The following is a 15,389-nucleotide window of genomic DNA, read 5'->3' on the forward strand; positions in this document are numbered from 1 at the left end:
ATTGTACTAAATGGTTTATCTGAAAATTATTTTGGTCAATTAGTTCAGGAGGCCAGTCGAAGTCGCGTCGACTGTGTAGGCATGTGCATTGTCAGGCATCGACCAGACTGCCTTCGTTAATGTTCCCCTTCCTTCTCTCTGTACGGCCCTCCTATTTTTATAGGGTGTCACAGTACCATGGTGATTTAACAGTTTCACCCTGAGGCAAAAATTCAACGAGGAGAATCACTGCCCTGAAAAAAAGAGGCGACGATTTTTCAGGTTGAAACAGCGGCAACATTTGTCCTGCCAGCTTTGAACTCACGACACCACTTGTACTCGTTAGTACTATTCCTCACATCACACACACACAAACAGTCACGATTTCGCTAAAAGTCTGGAACGGCGCTTTTTCCTTTGCAAGAAGAGACCTGATTATGCTCCTCACCTCGCATCTGATGAGATCCAGAGTCACTCGTCTCAATATGGCACTAAACAAGAGTTTTCAGCCGACTGAGACAACAGCTATACCCAACATCTTATCCTTGAACGCAGTGCTGCCATCTTTGTCGAAGACAGAAAAGAACCTTTGTGCGTCAGAGGCTCTACACTACTCTCACTTTCTGCCCACGGCCCGTACAGTAAGTAACCCTCCTAAACCGTCAACAGCAAGAGCTTTGAATCTTTTCTTTCAGTGCCCTGTATCTGTGCTCAACGAAAATACGGTATACCGTCGTCAGTCTTCATACGTCTGACTCAGACGTTTCCTCTACTGTTGGTGGCTGACATGGGTAGTGGCAGAGCACACACACAGTTGGACGACATTTATCTTCCTCAGCGGGAGTAAAATTTACTTCATCTGAAAACGACAGATGACATTTGTACACGTCTCACAATGTAATTATACCTTATTCGTCATTCGTGATGTAACAAAAATAAAAATTATTCGTAAATTAATCGAAAGCGCTCGTGTAAATCTACTGCATCTAGATTGGCAACTGCGTTGCTCTTATTTCGGCGAACATGCTCTGGATAGTTTCCAGGCGTCAATTTGAGCTCAAAGATCTAGAATTCCCGGCACGAGCGGGAGAGCGGACAAGGAGCACCAGGGCTCCAGTTTGAATATTCGGCAATCCGGCACCAGATCACTGCTGGAAGAGTAACTGTGTCTCACCCGAAGTCAGAAACTTCTTTTTTTTTTTAACTAGAGTAGTTAATGAGTAACGCGAATGAGATGGTTTGCGGAGCAAAAAGAAGAAGAAATGACTCAATAAATAGCTGGAGGCTCACTGTGTCATTAACTCGCCAGCCTGAAGCCATATGAAGGGACTTGACTCACTTGGTGTGGACCAAAACAGTCACTGTCCGGCCTCCAGAACTAAACGGCGCCAAATAAAATAAGCCTCAACAGAGCAAGCAAACTAGAACAAAGTGAAAAAAAACCTGTAACCTTACTTAACATAACAGATTCAATACGGTAAAAAAAAAAGAAAACAAATCCAAAATTTAATCATAATAATGTGAAGAAAGATGTGAAATAAACGGGACACGCCTGGGTCTTCGAGAGTTTGAGGTGGGAGAAACAAAATAAACGACATTCTTGGTCCAACACAGGCATCGTAATAATAATAATAATAATAAAAGGAAAAAATCAAAAGGTGAACACGAATAAACCACACAATTCGCTATCGTCACCTTCAGTTAACTTATTTCGGTAAATTGAACTGTTTGACCCAGCAACCAATTACATCTACAAGAAATGGCTACGAATAAGTCAGTAACAAAAAAAAAAAAACTTGGAGCAAATGCTGGTGTCTAAAACTTCAATTGATCTAAGTCGCTAGAACGAAGTTCACGGTGCCAAGTCAGTGCAAAAACAGGTATCAAAGACTTAACTTGGCCAACATAGCGAGAACGAAGGCGTGAGTAATACCCAGATGGAAACCTCAACTTCTGGCTACAGTACAGATCCGTCTGTTACCACAACCAGTTTTCTTCCATTCTCATTCATCAGCTACGTCAGCTGACAACCAAACTGTAACGTTTCAACCCAACCCAGACCTCTGACTACGCTACAGATCAGTCCTTCACCATATTCACATTTCTTACGTGCTTGTTCGTACATTTACGGAAATGGGTGCTATGGTTCAAATGGCTCTGAGCACTATGCGACTTAACTTCTGAGGTCATTAGTCGCCTAGAACTTAGAACTAATTAAACCTAACTAACCTAAGGACATCACACATATCCATGCCCGAGGCAGGATTAGAACCTGCGACCGTAGCAGTCGCTCGGCTCCGCACGGCCACAACGACCGGCAAAAAATTGGTGCTACTTCCTTCGTTTTGTGCCACCCTCGAGAGAGGCTACTGTAGTGTCCATTTACTGTTGCCAACTTTCCTTTGGTCCAGACTAACACTTAAGTTTAGCCAAAACGCCAGCACTCATTAACGAACAAAATACTAAAAGACAAAACAGAAAAAAAAATCCGTCCCGACTTCACTAAACCACATCCCGTCTTCCAAAAATCATTCAGCCACCACTTAACACCTATCCTCAACATAAAAGACAAATAAAATAAAATAAATACAAATCAAATCATACTGCTTTGAAATAAACAAGAATAAAACAAAATCAAGCAGCAACTTTAGCCCCCTCAGTTGCAACAACTTAATTAATCACGGAGCACTTAATGGTGCTCGTCACATCACCTCCCGCAGCACCTGTCAACGAACAACTGTTGAATTTTTTTTGTCATTTCCATGACAACCACTAAAAATGTAAACACGAGGCCTACGAGAAAGACAAGTGGTTAGCCATTAGCGTGCTGCAATTTGGAATGCCGAGGATCGTAAGTACCCTGGACTTTAAAGCCTCCTTGCTACAGCGTTTGCTGCCAGGAGCACCCTCAGCATGTAGCCCCCCTCCACCCAAGTAAACAACACCTGGCGTTCGTGCGTGGTGTCACTCAGTCACTGTTTGCGGGCTGCTACCAGCGGCTAGTTTCGTATCCTGCAGCCTCTGTGATTTCTGAACGCTGAAGGCAGACACAATGTCAAGAGCGATGCCAATCCAGCCTGTAACAGATGGCCATCTAATGTGAACCCAGAGTGCCAATCATAGCTTGTAGACATACACCGATGGGAAAAAATCGCAACACCGAAAAATTATTAATGTAGAGTTATGATGTTTCACGAATGTATTTGTCTAGGCGACAGATTTAAGTGATTAACATTGCTAGATTACAGATTAACATACGGGTGAGATATGCTAATGTGAAATGGTGGCACATTAATAACTGGTGTCACCGTCAGAAAGTTGAATGCAAGCTAACAAACGAGCACACATTGTACTGTACAGGTGCCGGAAGTCAGTTTGTGAGACGGAGTCCCACGCCTGTTTCAATTGGCCAGTCAATAAACGGACGTTTAATGCTGTTTGTGGATGACGGTGGAGTTGTCTATTTTGACAGATTTGGTGATCGAGCAGACCAAGGCAACATGTCGACACTCTGTAGAGCATATTGGGCTACAACAATGGGATGTGGACGAGCGTTATCCTGTTGGAAAAAAAATAGCTCTGAGCACTATGGGACTTAACTTCTAAGGTCATCAGTCCCCTAGAACTTAGAACTACTTAAACCTAACTATCCTAAGGACATCACACACATCCATGCCCGAGGCAGGATTCGAACCTGCGACCGTAGCGGTCACGCGGTTCCAGACTGTAGCGCCTAGAACCGCACGGCCACCCAGGCCGGCCTGTTGGAAAACACCCCCTGAAATGCTGTGCATGAATGGCAGCACAACAGGTCGAATCACCACACTGGCGTACAGTTTTGCAGTCAGGGAGCATGGGATAAAAACGAGAGTGCTCCTACTCTCATACGAAATCGCACCCCAGAGCATAGCTCAAGGTACAGTGCGTCTAACACGCAGACAAGTTGGCTGCACGCCCTCATCCTAGCCACCTTCTAAAGATCACAAAGATCACAGATGACTAAAAATCAAAGATAGCATTTTAATGGTATAAAATTTGGGTTTATTGTTAAATGAACTAGGTTAAGAACTAATATTAAATGTCTTTATTACATCTGGGTTACAACCATGTTAAGAGATAAATTTACATCCCTGTTCTAGGGATGTAAAACAGTGGAATGGGGTAGTGCAAAGAAAAGTGTGAAGGAAGATAGTCGCTCTCGATTGTGGTCATGCATATAGCTCCTTCATAGGTCTCCAAAATGAAGAACAAAAACGGACAATGCCCCATTCTCGCTACAGCACTACGTCACAAAAAGCAACTACAGGGTATTTCACAAAGTTTTACCGACCCTCCACAGCTCGCCCTATGAATTACTGGCCACTCCAGGGTGGGGTGGAAGGGATGCTCGTCTTCTACATGGTGTGTTAACACCACATCGAAAACAGATATGAACTGCCAACAATACAAAGGCAAGAAAAGCGTATCGACAGACGCTTCGTAAATCTCAGAACACAATTCTACACTGCTATAGGGGACACTGATTAGTCATCCTGTATGTTAGTTCTAGCCTTCTTCTGCAAAAGGCGACTTCTTCCAACACGAGTTCTGTTCGCTTTTGAGTTCAGAGACGTGCCGTATTTCCCCAGCATTTCCCGTCCAGTTTTCTTATTTAAATAGACAAACTAACTTCAGTGAGCTCGTGTTTGTATAGTGGAGGTATTTTCAGTTCCCGCGCGGGGTAGCCGCGCTGTCTCAGCCGCATTGTCATGGTTCGAGCGGCTCACGCCGTCTGAGGTTCGAGTCCTCCATCGGGCATGGGCGTGTGTGTTGCCCTAGCGTAAGTTAGTTAGATTAAGTAGTGTGTAAGCCTAGGGACCGATTAACTCAGGACTTTGGTCCCATAGGAGCTTACCACAAATTTCCTATTTTCAGTTTACTGAGTGAGGATTTATTTGCAGTGGTTAAATGAACTATTATGTAAGAAAGCTCAGCAGTGGAGCTGTAAACTGTCTAACACACTGAATACCCTGCCCCAAGTGTAACAAACTGTCAATACGTATTGGATAATGTCGGATTCGTTGTCTCCACTATCAGTAGCTGGTATATTTTTCGCAGCTTGAGAGTATCAAATGCATCACCTCACCCATCACCTCACCCTCAGCTCTCCCAACATCTGAAAACGCCCAGAGGCGTAAATTAGCTCGCTCTGCAACAGAAAAAGGTCGTCTAGGAGTTATCGAACTTTGGGTATTTCAGCACAAGTCAAGCAATGTATTACAGTATTGTGCTAGATTTAAACATGAGAAAAAAAATAAATTGGACCTTTTTGGTAGGAAAGTTAATGTAGTTTATTTTTTTACTGGGAAGCGTTTTCGCTATAAACCGTAATTTCGAGACAGTCATGAATAGTATAAGTCACTCACACCCCACTGGTTAGGATTTTTTGTATGTTGTTCATGAAACTATCCCTCCTATGTTATCACTGTACAAAAATCAGTGACTACATGAACTTTTCCCCCAATCGATAATTCTTCGCTGACAGCAAACGAGCGCTGGCTATAGATGGTGTCTGGTTGAAGTTTTACACCTAAAACGCACACAACACGAACAATGATAAATCATAAAACATTGTCGGCAGGCAAAGATTAGTGCTAGGATTATTTGAACCAACTGTTGGTGCATGGCTGTTGATAGTTCTGGGTTCGATATGAATCCATAAGAGAGCAACAACTTTTAGAAAAATACCAAGAAATAGCTGCCATCGTTTACGCTTTCTCGGTGCGATGTATTGAGGTTGAGCTTCCGGCTATTCTGGCGAGTTGTTTCCATTTTATGCACAATATTCCGACGACCGATCGAGCCGTCGTCTTCAGGTGCTGCGAGTTTTGCTGTTACTTTTTATTCGCTGGCTGGTCACCAGCCTTACTGTGAACTATTGTTGATCTCATGCCGCTGTTTGAGTTCGATGTCCACTACGCCCCTTGATGCTCTTTTGTTTTACAAAGCTTCAAAGAGAGCAGTGGGTATCGAACTCAAACAGCGGCATGAGATCAATAGTAGCTCACAGTGTGCCTGCAGAGAGGGGTGGGTACTGAAGGGTGAGGGAGGGGGGGGGGGAATTGAAGCACCCGCTCCCCCCGCCTCCCCTTCTGTATCAAACCCGCCCAGCCTCCCAATCGGGGGTGTCCATTTCCCACTCACTGGTTACGCAAAACTTAACATTCAAAATGGCTCTGAGCACTATGGGACTCAACTTCTGAAGTCATAAGTCCCCTAGAACTTAGAACTACTTAAACCTAACTAACCTAAGGACATCACACACATCCATGCCTGAGGCAGGATTCGAACCTGCGACCGTAGCGGTCGCGCGGTTCCAGACTGAAGTGCCTAGAATTGCTCGGCCACCCCAGCTGGCAAAGTACAACGATTTCCAATAAAACTATATTTGAAAAGGCCGCACGTAGATTCGCTATTTTAAGGGGGGAGGGGGTTGAGGTCTTGGCGCTTGGTTCCTATTTGAGCTGGGGATATGGGGTAAAGAGTTTTTGCTTTATAGCGGTCCATCAGCGAGTTGTATATCCACTCGAACATCTGTCTTATTGAAGCTACGTTAGAGTATATTAAGCATGGTTTGAACGATGAACCGGGGCTGGCGCCTAGGCAAGTTGTGCGAATCGATTAATTTCTTCTTCAAAAGATTTTATCTGAGCTGAAATTAATTCTCAGCTAAGGGTACCACTTCCATGTACGCCGTTTGGATTTTACGCACAAAAACAATAACCTTTAAATAACTTCGGACTGGACCGAGACTGATGGATCAAATTTGGTCCACTGATTCGTTGGACCTTAGCCTAAGATAAGTTTTAACCGTTTGAAAAAAAAACCTTCCTTTGTTTGAATTTTGCGTGCAAGAAACATATTTTTTCCGGAGATTTTTGAAGCCTGCCACTTCTGTACTTTAAACTTGTACGAATCGCTTTAAACTCGAATCTTCAAGAGCAGACTCATTCATCTCGTCTGTTCAACTTAACTCTGTAAGTTAAAATCACAAGTACATACCGTAATAAGATATTTATAAATAAGCTTTATCTATAATGTGCACTGAAGATACATCAAGAAGACAATCACAAATTATATATAGGTAATTAAGAGGCATTATACATAAGAAAAAGTGTTTAATATAGTTGCAATATAAAATTTAAAATATGTGCAACCCACAAGGACATCCTCGCCTCAGTGGTAAAAGCATAAACTGCATACTGGCGAGTACACATAACAGAAAAACTCGCGGCACTTGAAGAAGACAGCTGCGTCGGTCATCGAAATATTGTGCAGAAAGGGGAAACAACTCGGTAGAACACCCGGAAGCATGCCACTGGTATACAACTGCGATATGCGAGGATATATGGGCCGCGCAATCTGTTACAATCTTACAAAGTCGAGCGAACGTTGTGGACGAAGTCTGTCGTTCGTATGTGACCCGTGTTTCGGTCCCAGTCGGTGGTCCAGTAGCGATTCGTCATTGTGTATGACCCTCATATCAGAAAAATTGTAGAGAGATGGTGTACATATGCTATCGTTCCCGCTTTGTGACGAGTCGGTCATTGGCCAAGCCTAAGCTGGCAAAGAATGTTTCGTTCAAAACGGAAAGCGAAATTAGATTCTGAACAAAAGGGTGGACACACCCAGTGGTAAGAACAAGAATGCGTCTCTGTGCAAGAGCAACGCTACCATGTGCAAGATGTGCAACTGTGTCTGTTGCTGTTGGCTCCCTGTAAGTAATAAACTTAGAATTATTGTTTTCTTTTTTACTGTTATGTCCAGGAAGTGTACTTATTTTAGTATCAAATTTTCTACACTAAACTCAATATTTTCATGTACCATGTTTACATCTGCACAGAGTTAGTGTATTTTCCCTGATGGTTTATCTACCAGACTTAGTGTATTATATTGTCTCATATCTGTACTACTACAGAAATTTGTAGCCTATCTTTGTGTTTTTGGTTTGTCAAAGCCAGAAAGCTGTTACGTAGAAAGAACTTCACAATTTTTAATTACTTGTATGCTATATAAATGTAGTAAGAAACAAAACATGAATTACAGGACACTGAAAACGCTGCAGAAATGAACGAAGAGAATCGCGCGTGGCGACCAACAAACAGCATTCCATTTGTCCGCAGGGACTGTGTTTTTATTAACAGAATCTTCCGACGGTTCTTGGTAGAACAACATTATAATAAATGAAAAGCACCAGTTTGCTTTTTTTTCTACAATATTACTTTTATTGTTAACTGGTTTTCGGCTTACAAGGCCATCTTCACACATTTACTGAGTATTTGAACACGAAGAAGATGCCAATTTACTATATCCCAATTTTTCCGAAAACTTGGCAAATGCAGCTGGTTACCTCCATACATAGCTTTCAGACTACCAAGTGAGGAGAGCGCGAGTTGACTTATCATGATCAGTGTCTTTGGAGGAAGCCCTTCTGCTTGTCACGTTCCCACCAAATTTTATTGTGTTACAAAAATATTAAATGTTTTTGTCGTTTAAAGTATGTTGCCCATTTACGTATGTATGATATTATGTGATCTGTGTTTTTTTTTAATTTGAAACGACCTGTTGTCCCTATTTTTTTAGCCACAGCAGGCTCATCGTCAGATGGAGGTATTAAATATTCTCAATCATGAACACTCTGATGGTGGTATCAATGACAGCCTTTTTTTGTTTTACATTGCTGACAAAGGTTTACACACAGTTCTCCTTGAACAGCTAGAGATCCACATTCATGAGCTAAGGTCACCAAAGAGGCTAAAATACTTAACGAAAAAACTGAACCAAACGAAAACGCATGCTTCCAGAACTTGTAAGACAGTTCGGCACTAAATAACCTTCAGGACACACAATGATGTGATATGTTCATCCTCCTGTATAATTTTTTATTCCGCCAACAGACATCAGCATTTCAATTCAACTTAACAGATGGTTTATTTGTACCTACCATGTATGCTTGAAATTCTTTTACATCTTTATTCATGTTACAATTATTTAACTCTGTTAGTTTACCTGAAACTGTTTTGTTCCTCACTATTTTACACTGCTACGTTTCCACAAACAAAAGCCCTATCCATGTACACGCCTACAATTTTCCGTGTTCATTTCTGCCTGTCAAATAAGTATAGGTAGCTCATTCACTCATTCATTTATAAATAATACTCATACTTTATACATAAATACTCTGTTTGTTTACTTGTAACTTTTTTGCCTGACATTACGTGTACATTGCCAATGTATGGACACATCTACAGATTGCAAGGTTTACTTTTGTCCATTATCCATGCTTCCATGTATTTTATTCCGTAATTTAATGTAGCTCACGGTAAAGGCTGCGATGTGATGGAGTGTAACATGTAGGTTCCTCACATTCTTTGTATTTATTTTAAGTGTCTGTACAATGAAGTCCATGTAAATATCTCTCTCCTTCCCTCCTCCCCCCCCCCCTCTCTCTCTCTCTCTCTCTCTCTCTCTCTCTCTGTGTGTGTGTGTGTGTGTGTGTGTGTGTGTGTGTGTGTGTGTGTGTGAATCAGCTCAGATGCCTAAAACTTACATTACTGAAATGAATTTTTGTCACGGACAGCAAGGACCAGAGCAATACAATGTAAGTAACCTTAACATAACGAACTTTTCGTTTCGGGACTGTTGCGGTAACCTGTGCCTAAAAAAATAAAATTATCGTACAGCATTGCTGTCCAGGAGAGGTGTGGACACTTATGCCTTAATTTCCTTATTTATTCAGTACCATGTCCCTAGCGTCTAGCTGAACGTGGTCCTTAAAATAATGTTTCTACATCCGATGATCCTGCGGTGGCTCGAAAACTGCTTGGTGGTACAATCAATCGCATCAAATTCTAAAAGCGACTGGTTGTATATCACACTTTCATAAGCTGCCAATTTAAATAGGAGTTGGGTAATTTCCAAGAAAGCTTGCAAGCGATATATACCGAACGCGCGACTGTCGCGGAGCAAGATACCGATTTGGATTACAGTGATCGGAGCTACTACGACAAAAGAGGAACTATGTTGATTTTCGGTTATAGCGTTGGCAACAGCAAAAACAATACGTGAAAATGTCCGGTGACAGCGTTAAATGTAATTTCACTTACGTTACGCGTCACCGATATCTGGACAATTCCGGGTGATTTGTATACTGCCGGTAGAAGTTCTTTTCTTTCCATAACCGGGTACACACTAACAATTTCTCTTATGAGGATTGTGAAAGTCTCACAGTGAAGTTTTATACCGTTTAAGCGCATACTATGGCAGTAGATGTACTGGAAATTATGCAGTTCATCTCGGTCTCCCGGTCGTTCTTCTCTTTTCATGGATGATTTTAGGAATTTCCATAATTGCTCGATGTTATGTGTGTACACAGACGGATCATCAGAAGACACAAATTCGACAAAATGGATTAAAAACTCGTGGTTAAATCCCTCTACTTTCAAAGTGTTGTACGATTTCCATCCGTCTGCAGTAACTTTGGCGCCAGCAAGATGAAGTTCTTAATAAGAGAGACGAAAGTTTGTTCAGTCCTCGAATAGACTTTCACATACATCATTTTCTTGAGCCTCTTTCTATGCCTGCGAATACCCAAATTTATTCAGTTTCGTTCTCGAGAACGTCCTTTCGCATATTTTCGAGTAATGTGCGGCTCACCTATTTCCACAATTTTGTTGACATCACCTACTGGACCACTGTCATTAGTTACGATTATGTAATACATTTCTCGACAGAAACCGTAATAGCCAGTCCTGTGTTATGCAGCATACAGTCTTTAATCCAGTTGGAAACCTAGATGATGCTCTGCTATACTGTCATTTTAGGATTATGAGACCATGTGTTTTTCCTTCTACTTGTTATTTTTCGACATTTGCTACAACTGTGACGGGAACTCACAATCGCTACTTTTTGAACCAAGTTTGACCCTGTTTTGCCCGGAGCAGTGCACGCAATTTCTAGCGTCGTGATTCGATAGCAGATGGTATTCCCACAAAATTATAAACAATTTTCAACAATACTCAACCTAGGAATCAAATCATGCCACGTGAGACCAACATTACTGGAAACTGTTGCAGCTTCGGTAATCTCTACGAGACTACTGAAAATGAATATTCTTTGCCACTTATTAAGTGTCAGTGCTATCGCTCGAAACGAGATACTTTGCCGCAGATAATGTGTCATCGTAAACCAAATTGATATATTGCTCCGTGACAGTCGCCCGTTCGATATACACTACTGGACATTAAAATTGCTACACCACGAAGCTGACGTGCTACAGACGCGAAATTTAACCGACAGGAAGAAGATGCCGTGATATGCAAATGATTACCTTTTCAGAGCATTCACACAAGGTTGGCGCCGGTGGCGACACCCACAACGTGCTGATTAGATTAGATTAGATTAGATTTACTTTCATTCCAATTGATCCGTAGTGAGGAGGTCCTCCAGGATGTGGAACATGTCAGAAAAACGACAATACATGACAAATATTTACAACTAAAACAAATAAGCTAATGTACCATTCCACAGGTCCCAAGTGGAATGATCGTCATTTTTTAATGAACACTAAGAGTCATTTTACAAATACTAATGGACAGAATTGAAAATAAAAAAGTTTTTTATTTATTTATAAGGTAATAAACATGTAATAAAACTACTGTAATACTGACATGAAGAACGTTTCCAACTGATTTCTCATACACAAACAGCAGATAACTGGCGTTGCCTGGTGAAACGTTGTTGTGATGCCTCGTGTAAGAAGGAGAAATGCGTACCATCACGTTTCCGACTTTGATAAAGGTCGGATTGTATTCTATCGCGATTGCGGTTTATCGTACAGCGACACAGCTGCTCGCGTTAGTCGATATCCAATGACTGTTAGCAGAATATGGAATCGGTGGGTTCAGCAGGGTAATACGGAACGCCGTGCTGGATCCCAACGGCCGCGTATCACTAGCAGTCGAGATGACAGGCATCTTATCCGCATCGCTGTAACGGACCGAGCAGCCACGTCTCGATCCCTGAGTGAACAGATGGGGACGTTTGCAAGACAACAAACATCTGCACGAACAGTTCGACGACGTTTGCACAAGCATGGAGTATCAGCTCGGAGACCACGGCTACGGTTACCCTTGACGCTGCATCACAGACAGGAGCGCCTGCGATGGTGTACTCAACGACGAATCTGGGTGCACGAATGGCAAAACGTCATTTTTTCGGGTGATTCCAGGTTCTGTTAACAGCATCATGATGGCCGCACCCGTGTTTGGCGACATCGCAGTGAACGCACATTGGAAGCGTGTACTCGTTATCGCCTTACTGGGGTATCACCCGGCGTGATCGTATGGGGTGCCATTGATTAGACGTCTCGGTCACCTCTTGTTCGCATTGACGGCACTTTGATCAGTGGACGTTACATTTCAGATGTGTTGCGACCTGTGGCTCTACGCTTCATTCGATCCCTGTGAAACCCTACATTTCAGTAGGATAATGCACGACCGCATGTTGCAGGTCGTGTAGAGTGCTGCCCTGGCCAGCACATTCTCCAGATCTGTCACCAATTGAAAACGTCTGGTCAATGGTGGCCGAGCAACTGTCTCGTCACAATACGCCAGTCACTACTCTTTATGAACTGTGGTATCGTGTTGAAGTTGCATGGGCAGATGTACCTGTACACACCATCCAAGCTCTGTTTGACACAATGCCCAGACGTATCAAGGCCGTTACTACGGCCAGAGGTGGTTGTTCTAGGTACTGATTTCTCAGGATCTATGCACCCAAATTGCGTGAAAATGTAATCACATGTCAGGTCTAGTATAATATCTTTATCCAATCAATACCCGTGTATCATCTGCATTTCTTCTTGATGTAGCAATTTTAATGGCCAGTAGTGTAAAAAAAATGGCTTTGAGCTCTATGGGACTTAACATCTGAGGTCATCAGTCCCCTAGAACTTAGAACTGCTTTAACCTAACTAACCTAAAGATATGACACACCTGCATGCCCGAGGCAGGATTCGAACCCGCGACCGTAGCGGTCGCGCGGTTCCAGATTGTAGCGCCTAGAACCGCTTGGTCACATCGGCCGGCGGCCAGTAATGTATATCGCTTGCAAACGTTCTTGTAAATTATCCACAGTTGGACATATTGATGCACAATGGATTTAATGAAGTTGAAGTATGTGTGTAGATGTGCAGGGGACAACGCACGGCAGGTAAGAACCCCGGGAGACTTACGTTGTGTCTTTCCTCAGGACACGGGTTCGTGAAGGAGGTGCGGCTTCTGCTGGCCTTTGGCGCCTCACCCGGCGTCAGGGACCGTGCTGGACGGACCCCGCTGCACTACGCCACCACAGGCCAGTGCGTCGACGAGCTGGTGAAGGCGGGCGCCGACCCCAACCAGCCATCCGATGACGGGCTCACGCCGCTGTCTCTCGCCGTCGCCAACGGCTGCACCCCGTATGTTCTCATCCACTTAGTCGCTCTGTTAACGAGCCTGGCCGGGAGAAGATCCCTGGCATTTAAAGTGGATTCGGCTCGGCCAATTCACGTGTCCTCCACAAACGAATCGCGTAACGCGATTTTATTTACGTTTCTATAGCAACGCCTCTATGAACGCTGCTCATTTTTGTTATACACTGCGACAACAGCACGTCGAGCGGAAGTAATCTAAACTGTTGAATACGATATACGAAGAATGCGGATGTGTCGTTTCTGTTGACTTTACAAGATACTGTAGTTTCAAAGGCGGTGTACGCAGCTCAGTAAATTGGGGGGTACTGAAGAATGGGATACAACCCGTCGGCTTTGGCCAATGACGTCAGAAGTTACCACAGATTATGTATAGAACAGATTTAACAGCAAAGACGAATGTTGGAAAACAAAAGAATGCAGGACTGAGAAAATCGTAGACCAAGTATCACATGGACCTTGCATGTCCCTATCTCTGACGTGTTAACGCTTGAAACCAAGCAAGATCTAAGTCACGTGATTCGGAACCGAAAGCCGAGTTCCTGTCGTTACGCTTTGTGTGAAGTGGAGCTGACAGTTACAGTTTCTGTCATTAATAGGTGATACCAAGCATTGATTTTGACAGTTCAACGAACTGTAGTACTACTCTTACACATGTAGTAGTGCAGTTAACATAGTTTCTCTAAAATTCCCGATAATAAAGCAGTGGTTATCGTTTTTACATGTGGTCAAGTTGAAACGTATTGACAGTTCTTCTAACAAGCGACAGAATGACAGTTCTTTAGTGAATACTTATTTTTTTCGCACTGTGAATTCTTGTAGATCGCAGTTTCCACAGAAATGAAAAACAACATTCCGAAAGCAGAAGAATATGTGTAAATGCTTTAGTAAGCTTTTGTAAGAAAGGAAATTCGTTTATGTACATAATGTCAGTTATTTACACAAAATAAGCACGTATGTTTCCTGACTTGTGCTTAATCCAGTACAGATGCCGAAACGATATCAAGATAGGAAGCATAATATATTCCAAAACGTCGATTATACTGTTGTAGTAAGCTAGATATTAATGAAAGGGCGTCTCAAAATCTTAGTCATTCACGAAGTTTTACATCCAAGGATCAACATTCATACTAGCTTTCAACTTATGGAAGTACCTCTGCAAGTATTTTAAAGTAATTCACTTACACAACTGAGATTTTCGTCACTTGACCTAACCTGCAGGATACGAAACAACTATATAATCTGAGCATATGTGGCGGTCTTTACTTCTGTATCTAGCAAACAGCACAACATTTTATCTGTAGCAACAGTCATAAATTGTGCACTATAAATGCGTAATGACATGCTCGGTTTCGTGCCCCGAGTCAGTTTCAGTAAAATGACGTCATGCGCAGTCTATGCTATCTATGGTCTATGGAGAAAGCAGATGGCAGACATATATCATGTACATTCATATTTCGAACATAATTTTAATTACATCGCTTCTTTGAGTCCTGGTATCCTGTTCTTCAGTTGACCTATACAGCTCCACTGAAGGATGGGATACTAGTTAGGACTGTCCTGGGCACTACACATTGCAGTTTGAATAGTTTGGCTCGAGCCCCCACGTGTTATGGCACGAAAATCTATATATTTCTTACACTCAGCTTAATTGAGCGGCCCAGAGAGGTGGCTTGTCTCAACGTTTGGCTACGTTTTTCGTCATAGGGTGCCAGCTCACACCTGTCGCAAACTAAATTTTTAAAGCTGAAATAAAATATAAAAATACAATGCAGGCAGGTAGTGCGGTGAAATTTAAAAAATATTGAGTTACTCACGTTGATTTATAATTTGAACAAGAAGTTTATTTTTTCCACGAATAGTCTTCATTATATTGAGTAAACACTTAAAATTCAGTCTGACG

General features: G+C 42.5%; 1 protein-coding gene across 1 annotated transcript in view; it reads left to right on the plus strand.

The window, feature by feature from the left end:
- The window catches only part of LOC126188347 (serine/threonine-protein phosphatase 6 regulatory ankyrin repeat subunit A-like), a 77,548-nt gene that overhangs the window by 31,751 nt on the left and 30,408 nt on the right, over positions 1 to 15,389 (plus strand). The window contains exon 5 of the mRNA XM_049929946.1: positions 13,270 to 13,474. Coding sequence (XP_049785903.1) covers positions 13,270 to 13,474 — 205 coding nt within the window. The remainder of the gene's footprint in view (positions 1 to 13,269; positions 13,475 to 15,389) is intronic.

The sequence above is a fragment of the Schistocerca cancellata genome, chromosome 5, assembly GCF_023864275.1.
Source record: "Schistocerca cancellata isolate TAMUIC-IGC-003103 chromosome 5, iqSchCanc2.1, whole genome shotgun sequence".
Lineage (NCBI taxonomy): Eukaryota > Metazoa > Arthropoda > Insecta > Orthoptera > Acrididae > Schistocerca > Schistocerca cancellata.